Source organism: Oncorhynchus masou, chromosome 29 (genome assembly GCF_036934945.1).
Source record: "Oncorhynchus masou masou isolate Uvic2021 chromosome 29, UVic_Omas_1.1, whole genome shotgun sequence".
In the NCBI taxonomy this organism is placed as follows: domain Eukaryota; kingdom Metazoa; phylum Chordata; class Actinopteri; order Salmoniformes; family Salmonidae; genus Oncorhynchus; species Oncorhynchus masou.
Window position 1 is genome coordinate 23,171,057 of NC_088240.1, and position 19,908 is coordinate 23,190,964.

Consider the following 19,908-nt stretch of genomic DNA (forward strand, 5'->3'; position numbering starts at 1 on the left):
CACCAGACGGGCTGCGGCGTTCTGGATGAGTTGTAGGGGTTTAATGGCACAGGCAGGGAGCCCAGCCAACAGCGAGTTGCAGTAATCCAGACGGGAGATGACAAGTGCCTGGATTAGGACCTGCGCCGCTTCCTGTGTGAGGCAGGGGCGTACTCTGCGGATGTTGTAGAGCATGAACCTACAGGAACGGGCCACCGCCTTGATGTTAGTTGAGAACGACAGGGTGTTGTCCAGGATCACGCCAAGGTTCTTAGCGCTCTGGGAGGAGGAAACAATGGAGTTGTCAACCGTGATGGCGAGATCATGGAACGGGCAGTCCTTCCCCGGGAGGAAGAGCAGCTCCGTCTTGCCGAGGTTCAGCTTGAGGTGGTGATCCGTCATCCACACTGATATGTCTGCCAGACATGCAGAGATGCGATTCGTCACCTGGTCATCAGAAGGGGGAAAGGAGAAGATTAATTGTGTGTCGTCTGCATAGCAATGATAGGAGAGACCATGTGAGGTTATGACAGAGCCAAGTGACTTGGTGTATAGCGAGAATAGGAGAGGGCCTAGAACAGAGCCCTGGGGGACACCAGTGGTGAGAGCGCGTGGCGAGGAGACAGATTCTCACCACGCCACCTGGTAGGAGCGACCTGTCAGGTAGGACGCAATCCAAGCGAGGGCCGCACCGGAGATGCCCAACTCGGAGAGGGTGGAGAGGAGGATCTGATGGTTCACAGTGTCGAAGGCAGCCGATAGGTCTAGAAGGATGAGAGCAGAGGAGAGAGAGTTAGCTTTAGCAGTGCGGAGCGCCTCCGTGATACAGAGAAGAGCAGTCTCAGTTGAATGACTAGTCTTGAAACCTGACTGATTTGGATCAAGAAGGTCATTCTGAGAGAGATAGCGGGAGAGCTGGCCAAGGACGGCACGTTCAAGAGTTTTGGAGAGAAAAGAAAGAAGGGATACTGGTCTGTAGTTGTTGACATCGGAGGGATCGAGTGTAGGTTTTTTCAGAAGGGGTGCAACTCTCGCTCTCTTGAAGACGGAAGGGACGTAGCCAGCGGTCAGGGATGAGTTGATGAGCGAGGTGAGGTAAGGGAGAAGGTCTCCGGAAATGGTCTGGAGAAGAGAGGAGGGGATAGGGTCAAGCGGGCAGGTTGTTGGGCGGCCGGCCGTCACAAGAAGCGAGATTTCATCTGGAGAGAGAGGGGAGAAAGAGGTCAGAGCACAGGGTAGGGCAGTGTGAGCAGAACCAGCGGTGTCGTTTGACTTAGCAAACGAGGATCGGATGTCGACGACCTTCTATTAAAAATGGTTGACGAAGTCATCTGCAGAGAGGGAGGGGGGGGGAGGAGGATTCAGGAGGGAGGAGAAGGTGGCAAAGAGCTTCCTAGGGTTAGAGGCAGATGCTTGGAATTTAGAGTGGAAGAAAGTGGCTTTAGCAGCAGAGACAGAGGAGGAAAATGTAGAGAGGAGGGAGTGAAAGGATGCCAGGTCCGCAGGGAGGCGAGTTTTCCTCCATTTCCGCTCGGCTGCCCGGAGCACTGTTCTGTGAGCTCGCAATGAGTCGTCGAGCCACGGAGCGGGAGTGGAGGACCGAGCCGGCCTGGAGGATAGGGGACATAGAGAGTCAAAGGATGCAGAAAGGGAAGAGAGGAGGGTTGAGGAGGCAGAATCAGGAGATAGGTTGGAGAAGGTATGAGCAGAGGGAAGAGATGATAGGATGGAAGAGGAGAGAGTAGCAGGGGAGAGAGAGCGAAGGTTGGGACGGCGCGATACCATCCGAGTAGGGGCAGTGTGGGAAGTGTTGGATGAGAGCGAGAGGGAAAAGGATACAAGGTAGTGGTCGGAGACTTGGAGGGGAGTTGCAATGAGGTTAGTGGAAGAACAGCATCTAGTAAAGATGAGGTTGAGCGTATTGCCTGCCTTGTGAATAGGGGGGGAAGGTGAGAGGGTGAGGTCAAAAGAGGAGAGGAGTGGAAACAAGGAGGCAGAGAGGAATGAGTCAAAGGTAGACGTGGGGAGGTTAAAGTCGCCCAGGACTGTGAGAGGTGAGCCGTCCTCAGGAAAGGAGCTTATCAAGGCATCAAGCTCATTGATGAACTCTCCGAGGGAACCTGGAGGGCGATAAATGATAAGGATGTTAAGCTTGAAAGGGCTGGTAACTGTGACAGCATGGAATTCAAAGGAGGCGATAGACAGATGGGTAAGGGGAGAAAGAGAGAATGACCACTTGGGAGAGATGAGGATCTCTGCTATTTGGTTTGACTTTGTAATTCATGCCTGTCTAACAACACATCTCTAAAATAATGGAGTTCCTTTATTCGTCCTACCAGTGCTGTTTGTGATCCTGTGTTACATTGGCAATCAGAATATTTACTCTAGAACTTGACAAACTAACCCCAGAGAGACTGTTTGTAATACCTTCCCCTTCAAAATACCTAACTAAGCCTCTGTCTAAACTGTTATTCATCATGTATCCACAGCCTGGGTTAGTTTATATAGCCCAGAGGAGAAATGTTTATATTGGCTGTAAGATCAGACTGTCCCTATTCGGTCACAGCAAATTCTTCCTTCGGCATTATCCGATGTTTGTATTATTGTATTTTCTCTGTATTGACGTCAAACGCATCTAAAGCTGCTTTTCTCCATCATCATCACCACAACAAGATGCATTTTCTCACAGTGCAGTCTAAACCACTGCATCCTGTAATGTTTCTTGTCATCTCTCTGTACTGCAGTCCCCCAGGGGGCAGGGTTTCTCTCTGTACTGCAGACCCCCAGGGGGCAGGGTTTCTCTCTGTACTGCAGACCCCCAGGGGGCAGGGTTTCTCTCTGTACTGCGGACCCCCAGGGGGCAGGGTTTCTCTCTGTACTGCAGACCCCCAGGGGGCAGGGTTTCTCTCTGTACTGCAGACCCCCAGGGGGCAGGGTTTCTCTCTGTACTTCAGACCCCCAGGGGGCAGGGGTTCTCTCTGTACTGCAGACCCCCAGGGGGCAGGGTTTCTCTCTGTACTGCAGACCCCCAGGGGGCAGGGTTTCTCTCTGTACTTCAGACCCCCAGGGGGCAGGGTTTCTCTCTGTACTGCGGACCCCCAGGGGGCAGGGTTTCTCTCTGTACTGCGGACCCCCAGGGGGCAGGGTTTCTCTCTGTACTTCGGACCCCCAGGGGGCAGGGTTTCTCTCTGTACTTCAGACCCCCAGGGGGCAGGGTTTCTCTCTGTACTGCAGACCCCCAGGGGGCAGGGTTTCTCTCTGTACTTCAGACCCCCAGGGGGCAGGGTTTCTCTCTGTACTTCAGACCCCCAGGGGGCAGGGTTTCTCTCTGTACTTCAGACCCCCAGGGGGCAGGGTTTCTCTCTGTACTTCAGACCCCCAGGGGGCAGGGTTTCTCTCTGTACTGCTGACCCCCAGGGGGCAGGGTTTCTCTCTGTACTGCAGACCCCCAGCGGGCAGGGTTTCTCTCTGTACTTCAGACCCCCAGGGGGCAGGGTTTCTCTCTGTACTTCAGACCCCCAGGGGGCAGGGTTTCTCTCTGTACTGCAGACCCCCAGGGGGCAGGGTTTCTCTCTGTACTGCAGACCCCCAGGGGGCAGGGTTTTTCTCTGTACTGCAGACCCCCAGGGGGCAGGGTTTCTCTCTGTACTGCAGACCCCCAGGGGGCAGGGTTTCTCTCTGTACTGCAGACCCCCAGGGGCAGGGTTTCTCTCTGTACTGCATACCCCCAGGGGGCAGGGTTTCTCTCTGTACTGCAGACCCCCAGGTGGCAGGGTTTCTCTCTGTACTGCATACCCCCAGGTTGCAGGGTTTCTCTCTGTACTTCAGACCCCAGGAGGCAGGGTTTCTCTCTGTACTTTAGACCCCCAGGTGGCAGGGTTTCTCTCTGTACTTTAGACCCCCAGGGGGCAGGGTTTCTCTCTGTACTGCAGACCCCCAGGTGGCAGGGTTTCTCTCTGTACTTCAGACCCCAGGAGGCAGGGTTTCTCTCTGTACTTTAGACCCCCAGGGGGCAGGGTTTCTCTCTGTACTGCAGACCCCCAGGGGGCAGGGTTTCTCTCTGTACTGCAGACCCCCAGGGGGCAGGGTTTCTCTCTGTACTTTAGACCCCCAGGGGGCAGGGTTTCTCTCTGTACTGCAGACCCCCAGGGGGCAGGGTTTCTCTCTGTACTTCAGACCCCCAGGGGGCAGGGTTTCTCTCTGTACTGCAGACCCCCAGGGGGCAGGGTTTCTCTCTGTACTGCAGACCCCCAGGGGGCAGGGTTTCTCTCTGTACTGCAGACCCCCAGGGGCAGGGTTTCTCTCTGTACTGCATACCCCCAGGGGGCAGGGTTTCTCTCTGTACTGCAGACCCCCAGGTGGCAGGGTTTCTCTCTGTACTGCATACCCCCAGGTTGCAGGGTTTCTCTCTGTACTTCAGACCCCAGGAGGCAGGGTTTCTCTCTGTACTTTAGACCCCCAGGTGGCAGGGTTTCTCTCTGTACTTTAGACCCCCAGGGGGCAGGGTTTCTCTCTGTACTGCAGACCCCCAGGTGGCAGGGTTTCTCTCTGTACTTCAGACCCCAGGAGGCAGGGTTTCTCTCTGTACTTTAGACCCCCAGGGGGCAGGGTTTCTCTCTGTACTGCAGACCCCCAGGGGGCAGGGTTTCTCTCTGTACTGCAGACCCCCAGGGGGCAGGGTTTCTCTCTGTACTGCAGACCCCCAGGGGGCAGGGTTTCTCTCTGTACTGCAGACCCCCAGGTGGCAGGGTTTCTCTCTGTACTTCAGACCCCAGGAGGCAGGGTTTCTCTCTGTACTTCAGACCCCAGGAGGCAGGGTTTCTCTCTGTACTTTAGACCCCCAGGGGGCAGGGTTTCTCTCTGTACTGCAGACCCCCAGGGGGCAGGGTTTCTCTCTGTACTGCAGACCCCCAGGGGGCAGGGTTTCTCTCTGTACTGCAGACCCCAGGAGGCAGGGTTTCTCTCTGTACTTTAGACCCCCAGGGGGCAGGGTTTCTCTCTGTACTGCAGACCCCCAGGGGGCAGGGTTTCTCTCTGTACTGCAGACCCCCAGGGGGCAGGGTTTCTCTCTGTACTGCAGACCCCCAGGGGGCAGGGTTTCTCTCTGTACTGCAGACCCCCAGGGGGCAGGGTTTCTCTCTGTACTGCAGACCCCCAGGGGGCAGGGTTTCTCTCTGTACTGCAGACCCCCAGGGGGCAGGGTTTCTCTCTGTACTGCAGACCCCCAGGGGGCAGGGTTTCTCTCTGTACTGCAGACCCCCAGGGGGCAGGGTTTCTCTCAGATAAGTAATGTGCATGGATCTCAGGTCAGGATTCAGGACATTTAGTTGGTTTGTTAGAGGGTTAGAGGGTTAGGTACTGTTCTTCAAGCATATTTGTTTTGTATAATTTTCAGTGGACATTTTTGAAAGTAGTCCTGGTGCATAGAGTTGTATGTTTTTTTTTTTTAATCATTGGTTTTTGTTTGCTCTCACCTTTTTAAAGTGAAGAATTGGAGTCTCATCATCATTCTGTTACCATGGCATCTCTTCAGAGTCCTGCAAAGCCATGTCCCAATGCAGAGAATGCACTCCAGAGCCACCGTGTCTGCTGGTGACAGTTGCTGAGGACAATTTTAGGCCCTAGCCCCTCTGGGTGGCCTCATTAATTGAATGCTACTGGTGAGGCCACACACACACACCCACACTGATATCAAGTGAACACACAGACATTTATACATTCGCACACATCTTGGCTCACTTACAGGTTAACACACACACACACAGTCTCCCAGTCTGGATGTATGGCAGTCAGATGCTATACTTGTTTACTCTCCCCTATTGCCTCAGAAGAGGCTGTACTACAGGCCCTGCACGCGCACACCACAGGAGGTTGGTGGCACCTTAATTGGGGAGGACGTGCTTGTGGTAATGACTGGAGTGGAATTAGTGGAATGGTATCCATGTGTTGGATGCCGTTCCATTCACTCTGTTCCAGACATAAGAGCCTTCCTCTTCCTCTCAGCAGCCTCCACTGATATACACAGGAAGAGATATCATGTAAATCTAAGCTCCAGTTCTGACAGGATCTACAGCCTGTGAACAGCTTTAGTAGAGTGGATCTGGCATCTACGATCTACGATCACAACCCCCGTGCTCCCCCATCTCCCCCGTGCTCCCCCATCTCCCCCGTGCAACTCATAACAACCTCTCTCTCTAATAATAAACCTCCACTTGGGCTCCCGGCTCCTCATTTTATTTATTTTTTACCTTTATTTAACAAAGGAAGTCAGTTAAGAACAATGACGGCCTAAGAACAGTGGGTTAACTGCCTGTTCAGGGGCAGAACGACAGATTTGTACCTTGTCAGCTCGGGGATATGAACTTGTAACCTTCCGGTTACTAGTCCACCGCTCTAACCACTAGGCTACCCTGCCACCCCATATAGGCTTCATGGGAAGTGCAGTGATTTGGCCCACTGAGGCTTTCTCTCTCTGTCCCTTTTCTCTTCTCATTTTCCTCTCACCATCTATCTGTCTCTCCCTCTCAGGAAACAGTCAGCGAGAGACGCTTCACCTGTTGTTGTGGAATGTCAACTGTGTTTTCAGGAATCGGCTCGGGCCTGAATGACGGAGACATGACCACATGGAAACACTCTACTCTCTACTCCTCTCCTCAGTATAATCCGTATGCTGTAATCAGGGTGGCAGCTTAGTGTTTCCTGTTTTGGTCCCGCCCTCTGTCCCATTGTCCTGTCAGTCAACACCAGTAGTTTCCAGTCTGTTTCCTATGACCATTTTAATCCATTCTTTATCTGGATCAGTGGTGAGAATAGAAGGACCCATGTTGTGTATGAGTCTGAACCTGCTAGCAGTAAGTCACACACCAGCCGCTGTCACCAGGGACAGGAGGAGGTAAAGCTGGCCCCCCACATACACTGGGGCTGGCGCGTCAGCTGCCAGAACCTGGTTTGGAGATGAGACATCTATTTGTAGAATAATGGAAACACGCAGAAGATTTGAATAGCAGAGAGGAATGCCCTCCTGGTTTATGGTCTGACACTCTGTGGAGAGACACATGTCCACAGTGCTCCATGCCAAAGTGACACAGGCTTACTACACAAAGCATTGAGATTTGGAGCTGGGACACTGCCTTGGTTTTAAAGTCATTGAAGAGGTTTTCAGCTGGACATATAGTTTTTCTTACAGAGGAGGAATAGTGTCTCCAGTAGATTTATTCTCCTGATCTTTTGGTGGTGTAGGAGTGTCATTCATTTAAGGAGGGCAGTCAGCTGTAAGATGTGATGAATTTAGCCACATAAACAACTATTAATCAGTCTGATGGCATAGAGCAGATAATAATAACAATAATACTTTACATTTTACAAGTGTTTATTCACTAGATTAGAAATGGCAGAGATGCCTTTTATCTGTTCATAATGGTTTCATATGACGGAGCTCATATCCCTTGAGCAAAACACTGAGTTGCTCAACTCAGCCTGTAGCGTTTCTGACTCGGATCCATGTGGTGAGCCAAACCACCTGTATCTCTCCTGGAACTGTGAAATCACAACGTATCTCTATAGGCGACAATGTACGTGTTACAACCGGCCATTGTGTGGACAGTGTCAATGAAAGGAATTGCAGGACCACATTTTCTCATGTGAACGTTGAGGGATATTTATTACAAATCCATGGCCCTCAGACTGAAAATAACACACATTGTACGCACACACAGAGAGAGAGAGAGAGAGGGAACACAGAGAGAGGGAACAGAGAGAGAGAGAGAGTAAAACAACTCCCATTCATATTTAAGAAGAACAAATCAGGGTGTCATGATGAAAGTATGCATATAACTGTATGATGATGAAATATGGATTATGATACCAATTTAGCAACTGAGCAGTGGAATTAAGGATAAACACTTAATAATATCAATTCATACATCAACTCATACTCTGCCCCCTTTTAGATAGAGCTGACAGGCACCCCGTGAAGCCTCCCCTTCACTGTGTGTGGGTGTGTGTCCAGTCACCTCTGTCTGCTCTCGTCCACTGGCTGGATGAGCTCTTAGTTTGAAAGATACACCCCTTAACGGAGAGAGGGGGGAGGGAGGAAGGGTGACACAGAGAGGTAGGGCAAGAGAGAGAGTATCTAGAGACAGGGTGTGTGGGTGAGAGAGTTGAGGGAGGGTGAAAGGGAATGAGAGAGCGTGAGCAGGGAAGAGAAAAAGAGGGAGTTAGATCAGGGATCTGTGTGAAGTCAGGTCAGTCTCAGTCTCAGTGCTGCTCAGACTTTCTGGATTAGTAATCCTGCCCTTTGGATTGTTCTGGGAATGTTTGGGAAAGAGCCTGTATTTGAAGAATAGGCCTGGGGCAGGGTGTCTTGGACAGGGAGCGTGTACTAACTAGTATTTGGACTACCGAGTCGTGTGCTATGGAGGTTCAGGTCCAGAGTCGGCCACTACCACCCACCATCCCGGAGAATGGGGCGGCCCCTGACCCTGAACCCCACACTGTTAACGGTCATCGTCATGCCAACAGTGGGGAGGCAGAGCTGCCTGTCTCCAAGTCTCAGAGGAGACGAAGCGATGTCAAAGTCTACAAGGAATTCTGTGACTTCTACGCACGCTTGTAAGTCCTGGAGCCAGGATACATGTTACACACTGGGGAGGAGGTGTGTAACAGGATATCGTGATTCAGTGATAACATCGGACTAGTATACATTATTTTGGGATTAAACCCACTCAGTTTATTTATGGTTTAAGGTTATCACAATTAACTGTCATTGACCTTTGTTTGTGAAAGCGTATTAGAAATGTTAGGCATGAGAATAATTCTGGTATTAGGAACAGTTTGATGATAAGGAACAATTTTGGTATTAGGAAGTGAATCATTCTGGTATTCCAGCAGTCTAAGGAACAGTTTGCTGATCTGAATTCTCTAAAGTGTTATTTGACATGAACACACAGTTGGCTGGTTTCATGCTCCAGGTCATGGTACCATGGTGAGGTAGTAGACAGTGGCTCAGAGACCCTGTGCTATTTTAATGTTGGGGGAGTTTGTTATGCAAAGTGAAATATGCCGGAAGGCATGATAACTATGTGTCAGTGTGTGTGTGCATTTGTCTGTGTGTGTGAAAGGAAGGGATCTAGGGGATGAGGGCAGGCTAAATATATGTGAGCTTTTTTATGTTGTGCCCCTGTGAATAGTGAGAACGGGGGTTACTCAGATAATGTTGTCCATTGGGGGGAATGTTGTCAGCATTACAAGTATATTATCAGTGAAAATGTTTCACATTTCAAACAAGCTTAAGTCAGCGAATAAGATCAAAACCCAGTGTAACATCATGATACTGCTCTGTCTCCCTCTCTCTCTCCCTGTGACACAAACTCACTAAGTTAGTATCATGAAGTATTTACCAAGTAGTTCAGCACTGACTGAATAGTCGTTCTGTCTATGGGGAAATGCTTGAGGCTTTTGTCTCTTCCTTCCAGCAGGGCCAGAACAGGGAGTCTGAGTCCTTCCTTCTGGCACGGCAGGGTCCTGACAGTATGGCCCCCATACGTACATACATTACATCAGACAGTGTGATGACAGCTGTCCAATAGCTGGACTGAAAGTCTGCATTAATTCCACATCTTGTGACACTACTTTCTGTGTGCTCTGGAATGTAGTGAGTTACTGTAGTGTTGATCCTGCTGTAGGACATACAGTTACTATATAATGAGAGCGGGAGGAAGAAAGACACAAGAGGGACACAAGATTGAGAGAAAGAAGGTGTCTCTGAGGGGAGAGCAGTGCCATATACACTGAACAACAACTTCAAAGTTACAGTTCATATAAGGAAATCAGTCAATTGAAATTCATTTAGGTCCTAATCTATGGATTTCACATGACTGGGAATACAAATATACATATGTTGGTCACAGATACCTTAAAAACAATGTAGGGGCGTGGATCAGAAAACCAGTCAGCCTCTGGTGTGACCACCATTTGGCTCATGCAGCACAACACATCTCCTCCACATAGAGTTTATCAGGCTGTTGATTGTGGCCTGTGGAATGTTTCCTCACTCCTCTTCAATGGTTGTGTGAAGTTGCTGGATATCGGCGGGAACTGGAACACGCTGTTGTACATATCGATACAGAGCATCCCAAACATGCTCAATGGGTGATATGTCTGGTGAGTATGCAGGCCATGGAAGAACTGGGACATTTTCAGCTACCAGGAATTGTGTACAGATCCTTGCGACATGGGGCTGTGCATTATCATGCTGAAACATGAGGTGATGGTGGTGGATGAATGGCATGACAACGGGCCTCAGGATCTCGTCATGGTATCTCTGTGCATTCAAATTTCCATCGATAAAATGCAATTGTGTTTGTTGTCCGTAGTTTATGCCTGCCCATACCATAACCCAACAGCCACCATGGGGCACTCTGTTCACAACGTTGACATCAGCGAACCACTCGCCTACACAATGTCCTACATGCTGTCTGTCATCTGCTCTGTACTGTTGAAACCATTATTCATCCATGAAGAGCACACTTCTCCAGCATGCCAGTGGCCATCAAAGGTGAGTATTTGCCCACTGAAGTTGATTACGACACCAAACTGCAGTCAGGTCAAGACCCTGGTGAGGACGACGAGCACGCAGATGTGCTTCCCTGAGACTGTTTCTGACAGTTTGTGCAGAATCTGACCCGGTTGGCTGGTCTCTGACGATCCCTCAGGTGAAGAAGTCGGATGTGGAGGTCCTGGGCTGGCGTGGTTCCAGGTGGTCTGCGGTTGTGAGGCCGGTTGAACATACTGCCAAATTCTCTGGAGTCGGCTTATGGTAGAGACATTTCTGGGATCTTTTTTTCAGCTCATGAAATATGTGATCATCACTTTACATGTTGCATTTATATCCACATTCAAAAGTATGTGAACACCCCTTAAAATGAGTGGATTCTGCTATTTCAGCCACACCCGTTGCTGACCGGTTTATTGAAGAGCTCAGTTACTTTCAAAGTTCCTAACCTTTCTGACAATGTGACAAACTTTCCAAAATGTTTGCCCTGCTAAAGCTACCCCGGTCAACTGTAAGTACTGTTATTGTGAAGAGGAAACGTCTAGCCGCAAAGTGGTAGGCCACACAAAGCTCACCGAACGGGACCGCCGAGTGCTGAACCGCGTAGCGCGTATAAATAGTCTGTCCTCGGTTGCAACACTCACTACCGAGTTCCAAACTGCCTCTGGAACTAGCACAAGAACTATTAGCACAAGAACTGTTTGTCGGGAGCTTCATGAAATGGGTTTCCATGGCCCGCACACAAGCCTAAGATCACCATGCGCAATGCCAAGTGTCGGCTGGAGTGGTGTAAAGCTAGCCGCCATTGAACTCTGGAGCAGTAGAAACATGTTCTCTGGAGTGATGAATCACGCTTCACAATCTGGCAGTCCGACGGAAGAATCTGGGTTTGGCTGATGCCAGGAGAGCGTTACCTGCCCCAATGCATAGCGCCAACCGTAAAGTTTGGTGGAGGATAAGTAATGGTCTGGGGCTGTTTTTCATGGTTCGGGCTAGGCCCCTTAGTTCCACTGGAGGGAAATCTTAACGCTACAGCATACAATGACATTCTAGATGATTCTGTGCTTCTAACTTTGTGGCAACAGTTTGGGGAAGGCCCTTTCCTGTTTCAGCATGATAATGTCCCCATGCACAGAGCGAGGTCAATACAGAAATGATTTGTCGAGATTGGTGTGGAAGAATTTCACTGGCCTGCACAGAGCCCTGAACTCAACCCCATCGAACACCTTTGGAATGAATTGGAATGACAAATGGGAGCCAGGCCTAACCTCCCAGCATCTGGACCCAACCTATTGTGGCTGAATGGAAGCAAGTCCCCACAGCAGTGTTCCAACATCTACAGTTGAAGTCGGAAGTTTACATACACCTTAGCCAAATACATTCAAACTCTGTTTCACAATTCATGAAATTTAATCCTAGTAAAAATTCCCTGTTTTAGGTCAGTTAGGATCACCACTTTATTTTAAGAATGAAATGTCAGAATAGAGAATTATTTTGTTCAGCTTTTATTTCTTTCATCACATTCCCAGTGGGTCAGAAGTTTACATACACTCTAGTATTTGGTAGCATTGCCTTTAAATTGTTTAACTTGGGTCAAACGTTTCAGGTAGCCTTCTACAAGCTTCCCACAATAAGTTGGATGAATTCTGGCGCATTCCTCCTGACAGAGATGGTGTAACTGAGTCAGGTTTGTAGGCCTCCTTGCTCGCACACTTTTTCTGTTCTGCCCACAAATGTTCTATAGGATTGACGTCAGGGCTGTGTGATGGCCACTCCAATACCTTGACTTTGTTGTCCTCGCCACAACTTTGGAAGTATAAACCATAGTCTAGAGCAGTGGCTTCTTCCTTGCTGAGCGGCCTTTCAGCTTATGTCGATATAGGACTCGTTTTACTGTGGATATAGATATTTTTGTACCTGTGTCCTCCAGCATCTTCAAATCAAATCAAATTTATTTATATAGCCCTTCGTACATCAGCTGATATCTCAAAGTGCTGTACAGAAACCCAGCCTAAAACCCCAAACAGCAAGCAATGCAGGTGTAGAAGCACGGTGGCTAGGAAAAACTCCCTAGAAAAGCCAAAACCTAGGAAGAAACCTAGAGAGGAACCAGGCTATGTGGGGTGGCCAGTCCTCTTCTGGCTGTGCCGGGTAGAGATTATAACAGAACATGGCCAAGATGTTCAAATGTTCATAAATGACCAGCATGGTCGAATAATAATAAGGCAGAACAGTTGAAACTGGAGCAGCAGCACGGCCAGGTGGACTGGGGACAGCAAGGAGTCATCATGTCAAGTAGTCCTGGGGCATGGTCCTAGGGCTCAGGTCAGTTGAAACTGGAGCAGCAGTTCAAGGTCCTTTGCTGTTGTTCTGGGATTGATTTCCACTTTTCACACCAAAGTGCGTTCATCTCTAGGAGACAGAACGCGTCTCCTTCCTGAGCGGTATGACGGCTGCTTGGTCCCATGGTGTTTATACTTGCGTACTATTGTTTGTACAGATGAACGTGGTACCTTCAGGCATTTGGAAATTGCTCCCAAGGATGAACCAGACTTGTGGAGGTCTTGGCTGATTTCTTTAGATTTTCCCATGATTTCAAGCAAAGAGGCACTGAGTTTGAAGGTAGGCCTTGAAATACATCCACAGGTACACCTCCAATTGACTCCAATTATGTCAATTAGCCTATCAGAAGCTTGTAAAGCCATGACATCATTTTCTGGAATTTTCTAAGCTGTTTAGGCACAGGCAACTTAGTGTATGTTAACTTCTGACCCACTGGAATTGTGATACCGTGAATAAGTGAATAAGTGTAAACAATTGTTGGAAAAATTACTTGTCATTCTCAAAGTAGATGTCCTAACTGACTTTCCAAAACTATAGTTTGTTAACAAGAAATTTGTGGAGTGGTTGAAAAATAGGTTTTAATGACTCCAACCTAAGTGCATGTAAACTTCTGACTTCAACTGTAGTGGGTGGGAAGCCTTCCTTGAAGAGTGGAGGTTGTTATAGCAGCAGGGGGGCTCCATTTTAATGCCCATGATTTTGGAATGAGACGTTCGAAGAGCAGGTGTCCACATACTTTTGGTCATGTAGTGGGTGAGTTGGCGTTCTTGTGTGAGCATGTGTTTCTCCTGGACACACATTGGAATTCTGACCTTTTAAACAAAGCAGCCCTCCCTCCTCCTGCCCCTCTCTCTCTCTCTCCTTTCATTTTGTTAAGTCTGACTAATAACAACAAGCTGTTTGGAGAGACAACTCCCTGGCTGTCATTGAAAAACCCTAATTTACCCATTAAGTGTGGTGACATGAACCTGGGCTTGAGTTTGTGTGTGACCAGGAGTAACAGGCTGCCCTGTAGCTCTGAGATGGAGAGAGATGCCCTTATTTGAACTAATTCTCTCCTCTCTCCTCCCAGCACACACATACTGTACACAGAGTCTCTCACATACCTTTCACTATGGTTGCAAGTTCCAATTTAAACAGTTTTTTAACCTGGTGTTCCTTGGCAGGGTTTGTGCAATATTGGCTCTGATTGGGCTACTCACTCACTCACTCACTCACGTGACTATACAGCGTGCATCTCTGTTGGTACAGTATGTGTTAATTCAGGACACATGGGAGGGCGCGTCTCCCTGTTTCTCAAAACACAGCATCTTGATTGTCCTGCTTTTCCTTCTTGGCCTGAAGCGATGGTGTGCAGAGATGGACCAACAAACACCAGGGGTTACTGTGGGAACAGACCTGAGAATCCATGTGTGTGTGAGGGAATGTGTGTGATCTCAGCTCACTCATTTCCCCCACCCTGATATCCAAACCCTGAATACAGCCTCTAGCTGGGTGTGTTGTGTCAGAGACAAACTATTATTTCTGTACGATGGGTGATGGATGTGATTCAGCTGTGGTGTGGCAGCTGACTAAACCTTGCCAAGAGGGTTCTACATTGTGACTTTACTCAATTACCTGTTCTTTCCCTTTATTAGAAAAGAGAAAAGGGATACTCAAGATAACGCTCGCCCCCTTTCTCACCTCTCTCAGCAACATGGCCAATGCCCTGGCCAATGCGATGTGTGAGCGCTGTAAGAGTGGCTTTGCCCCGGCGGAGAAGATCGTCAACAGCAACGGGGAGCTGTACCATGAGGGATGCTTCGTCTGTGCTCAGTGCTTCCAACAGTTCCCTGAGGGTCTCTTCTATGAGGTGACATTCTCTTACGTTACCCCTGTCACCATCATACCCTCTCTCCCTGTCACCATCATACCCTCTCTCCCTGTCACCATCATACCCTCTCTCCCTGTCACCATCATACCCTCTCTCCCTGTCACCATCATACCCTCTCTCCCTCTCACCATCATACCCTCTTTCCCCTCTCTCCCTCTCACCATCATACCCTCTTTCCCTTCTCTCCCTCTCACCATCATACCATCATACCCTCTTTCCCTTCTCTCCCTCTCACCATCATACCCTCTTTCCCTTCTCTCCCTCTCACCATCATACCATCATACCCTCTTTCCCTTCTCTCCCTCTCACCATCATACCCTCTTTCCTTTCTCTCCCTCTCACCATCATACCATCATACCCTCTTTCCCTTCTCTCCCTCTCACCATCATACCCTCTTTCCCTTCTCTCCCTCTCACCATCATACCCTCTCTCCCTTCTCTCCCTCTCACCATCATACCCTCTTTCCCTTCTCTCCCTCTCACCATCATGCCCTCTTTCCCTTCTCTCCCTCTCACCATCACGCCCTCTTTCCCTTCTCTCCCTCTCACCATCACGCCCTCTCTCCCTTATCTCCCTCTCACCATCATGCCATCTTTCCCTTCTCTCCCTCTCACCATCATACCCTCTTTCCCTTCTCTCCCTGTCACCATCATACCCTCTTTCCCTTCTCTCCCTGTCACCATCATACTCTCTTTCCCTTCTCTCCCTCTCACCATCATACCCTCTCTCCCTTCTCTCCCTCTTACCATCATACCCTCTTTCCCTTCTCTCCCTCTCACCATCATACCCTCTTTCCCTTCTCTCCCTCTCACCATCATACCCTCTCTCCCTTCTCTCCCTCTCACCATCATACCCTCTCTCCCTTCTCTCCCTCTCACCATCATACCCTCTTTCCCTTCTCTCCCTCTCACCATCATACCCTCTTTCCCTTCTCTCCCTCTCACCATCATGCCCTCTTTCCCTTCTCTCCCTCTCACCATCACGCCCTCTTTCCCTTCTCTCCCTCTCACCATCACGCCCTCTTTCCCTTCTCTCCCTCTCACCATCACGCCCTCTTTCCCTTCTCTCCCTCTCACCATCACGCCCTCTTTCCCTTCTCTCCCTCTCACCATCACGCCCTCTCTCCCTTCTCTCCCTCTCACCATCATGCCATCTTTCCCTTCTCTCCCTCTCACCATCATACCCTCTTTCCCTTCTCTCCCTGTCACCATCATACCCTCTTTCCCTTCTCTCCCTGTCACCATCATACTCTCTTTCCCTTCTCTCCCTCTCACCATCATACCCTCTCTCCCTCTCACCATCATACCCTCTTTCCCTTCTCTCCCTCTCACCATCATACCTTCTCTCCCTCTCACCATCATACCCTCTCTCCCTTCTCTCCCTCTCACCATCATACCCTCTTTCCCTTCTCTCCCTCTCACCATCATGCCCTCTTTCCCTTCTCTCCCTCTCACCATCATGCCCTCTTTCCCTTCTCTCCCTCTCACCATCATGCCCTCTTTCCCTTCTCTCCCTCTCACCATCATACCCTCTCTCCCTTCTCTCCCTCTCACCATCACACCCTCTCTCCCTTCTCTCCCTCTCACCATCATACCATCTTTCCCTTCTCTCCCTCTCACCATCATATACCCTCTTTCCCTTCTCTCCCTGTCACCATCATACCCTCTTTCCCTTCTCTCCCTGTCACCATCATACTCTCTTTCCCTTCTCTCCCTCTCACCATCATACCCTCTCTCCCTTCTCTCCCTCTCACCATCATACCCTCTCTCCCTTCTCTCCCTCTCACCATCATACCCTCTTTCCCTTCTCTCCCTCTCACCATCATACCCTCTTTCCCTTCTCTCCCTCTCACCATCATACCCTCTCTCCCTTCTCTCCCTCTCACCATCATACCCTCTTTCCCTTCTCTCCCTCTCACCATCATGCCCTCTTTCCCTTCTCTCCCTCTCACCATCATACCCTCTTTCCCTTCTCTCCCTCTCACCATCATACCCTCTCTCCCTCTCACCGTCATACCCTCTCTCCCTTCTCTCCCTCTCACCGTCATACCCTCTCTCCCTTCTCTCCCTCTCACCGTCATACCCTCTTCCCTTCTCTCCCTCTCACCATCATACCCTCTTTCCCTTCTCTCCCTCTCACCACCATACCCTCTTCCCTTCTCTCCCTCTCACCACCATACCCTCTTTCCCTTCTCTCCCTCTCACCACCATACCCTCTTTCCCTTCTCTCCCTCTCACCACCATACCCTCTTTCCCTTCTCTCCCTCTCACCACCATACCCTCTTTCCCTTCTCTCCCTCTCACCACCATACCCTCTTTCCCTTCTCTCCCTCTCACCACCATACCCTCTTTCCCTTCTCTCCCTCTCACCACCATACCCTCTTTCCCTTCTCTCCCTCTCACCACCATACCCTCTTTCCCTTCTCTCCCTCTCACCACCATACCCTCTTTCCCTTCTCTCCCTCTCACCACCATACCCTCTTTCCCTTCTCTCCCTCTCACCACCATACCCTCTTTTCCTTCTCTCCCTCACCACCATACCCTCTTTCCCTTCTCTCCCTCACCACCATACCCTTTTTCCCTTCTCTCCCTCACCACCATACCCTCTTTCCCTTCTCTCCCTCTCACCATCATACCCTCTTTCCCTTCTCTCCCTCACCACCATACCCTTTTCCCTTCTCTCCCTCACCACCATACCCTCTTTCCCTTCTCTCCCTCTCACCACCATACCCTCTTTCCCTTCTCTCCCTCTCACCATCATACCCTCTCTCCCTTCTCTCCCTCTCACCATCACACCATCTTTCCCTTCTCTCCCTCTCACCATCATACCCTCTTTCCCTTCTCTCCCTGTCACCATCATACCCTCTTTCCCTTCTCTCCCTGTCACCATCATACTCTTTCCCTTCTCTCCCTCTCACCATCATACCCTCTCTCCCTTCTCTCCCTCTCACCATCATACCCTCTTTCCCTTCTCTCCCTCTCACCATCATACCCTCTTTCCCTTCTCTCCCTCTCACCATCATACCCTCTTTCCCTTCTCTCCCTCTCACCATCATACCCTCTCTCCCTTCTCTCCCTCTCACCATCATACCCTCTCTCCCTTCTCTCCCTCTCACCATCATACCCTCTTTCCCTTCTCTCCCTCTCACCATCATTCCCTCTTTCCCTTCTCTCCCTCTCACCATCATACCCTCTTTCCCTTCTCTCCCTCTCACCATCATACCCTCTCTCCCTCTCACCGTCATACCCTCTCTCCCTTCTCTCCCTCTCACCGTCATACCCTCTCTCCCTTCTCTCCCTCTCACCGTCATACCCTCTCACCCTTCTCTCCCTGTCACCGTCATACCCTCTCACCCTTCTCTCCCTGTCACCATCATACCCTCTCTCCCTTCTCTCCCTCTCACCATCATACCCTCTCTCCCTTCTCTCCCTCTCACCATCATACCCTCTCTCCCTTCTCTCCCTCTCCCTCTCACCCATCCCATCCTATACATTGCCCAGCCTGAAATAAACCCTAAGCCCCTTGTCTTAGAGACAATTTTTGCATTAGCCTCCCTCCTGTCACAAATTCGATATTAGGTATAGTGTATTAGCTGGATTGACTCCCAAACTCACAGCACTCCGCCCAATGCATTACTGGCCCATTAGAGGCTTGTCTGGCTGGTCAGTGGCCAGCAGAATAGACAGGAGCAGTTCTGATGCTTATGTTCTGTATTGATTGATCCAGAAACACATAGACTGTGACTACTAAAATAAGATGATCATGTATTTTCTGACTGTAAGACAACAGTTGCCTTCCCGGCAGCCCATCCAGACTACACCTAAACTACACTGCTCAAAAAAATAAAGGGAACACTTAAACAACACAATGTAACTCCAAGTCAATCACACTTCTGTGAAATCAAATTGTCCACTTAGGAAGCAACACTGATTGACAATAAATGTCACATGCTGTTGTGCAAATGGAATAGACAACAGGTGAAAATTATAGGCAATTAGCAAGACACCCCAATAAAGGAGTGGTTCTGCAGGTGGTGACCAGACCACTTCTCAGTTCCTATGCTTCCTGGCTGATGTTTTGGTCACTTTTGAATGCTGGCGGTGCTTTCACTCTAGTGGTAGCATGAGACGGAGTCTTACAACCCACACAAGTGGCTCAGGTAGTGCAGCTCATCCAGGATGGCACATCAATGTGAGCTGTAACAAGAAGGTTTGCTGTGTCTGTCAGCGTAGTGTCCAGAGCATGGAGGCGATACCAGGAGACAGGCCAGTGCTCCTGGTAGCGACGTGGAGGAGGCCGTAGGAGGGAAACAACCCAGCAGCAGGACCGCTACCTCCGCCTTTGTGCAAGGAGGAGCACTGGCAGAGCCCTGCAAAATGACCTCCAGCAGGCCACAAATGTGCATGTGTCTGCTCAAACGGTCAGAAACAGACCATGAGGGTGGTATGAGGGCCTGACGTCCACAGGTGGGGGTTGTGCTTACAGCCCAACACCGTGCAGGATGTTTGGCATTTGCCAGAGAACACCAAGATTGGCAAATTCGCCACTGGCGCCCTGTGCTCTTCACAGATGAAGGCAGGTTCACACTGAGCACGTGACAGACGTGACAGAGTCTGGAGACGCCATGGAGAACGTTCTGCTACCTGCAACATCCTCCCGCATGACCGGTTTGGCGGTGGGTCAGTCATGGTGTGGGGTGGCATTTCTTTGAGGGGCCGCACAGCCCTCCATGTGCTCGCCAGAGGTAGCCTGACTGCCATTAGCTACCGAGATGAGATCCTCAGACCCCTTGTGAGACCATATGCTGGTGCGGTTGGCCCTGGGTTCCTCCTAATGCAAGACAATGCTAGACCTCATGTGGCTGGAGTGTGTCTGCAGTTCCTGCAAGAGGAAGGCATTGATGCTATGGACTGGCCTGCCCGTTCCCCAGACCTGAATCCAATTGAGCACATCTGGGACATCATGTCTCGCTCCATCCACCAACGCCACATTGCACCACAGACTGTCCAGGAGTTGGCGGATGCTTTAGTTCAGGCCTGGGAGGAGATCCCTCAGGAGACCATCCAGCACCTCATAAGGAGCATGTCCAGGCATTGTAGGGAGGTCATACAGGCACGTGGAGGCCATAAAACACTACTGAGCCTCATTTTGACTTGTTTTA

At 50.0% G+C, this 19,908-nt stretch overlaps 1 protein-coding gene across 5 annotated transcripts in view; it reads left to right on the top strand.

The window, feature by feature from the left end:
* The window catches only part of LOC135519205 (LIM and senescent cell antigen-like-containing domain protein 1), a 42,229-nt gene that overhangs the window by 10,686 nt on the left and 11,635 nt on the right, over window positions 1-19,908 (top strand). For 3 of the 5 annotated variants that reach the window (XM_064944302.1, XM_064944301.1, XM_064944300.1), the window contains exon 2: window positions 14,567-14,726. In XM_064944302.1, coding sequence (XP_064800374.1) covers window positions 14,567-14,726 — 160 coding nt within the window. Of the gene's footprint in view, window positions 1-5,616; window positions 5,640-8,163; window positions 8,590-14,566; window positions 14,727-19,908 lie in introns of those variants that run through there. The other 2 variants (XM_064944303.1, XM_064944299.1) reach the window with 2 other exon arrangements.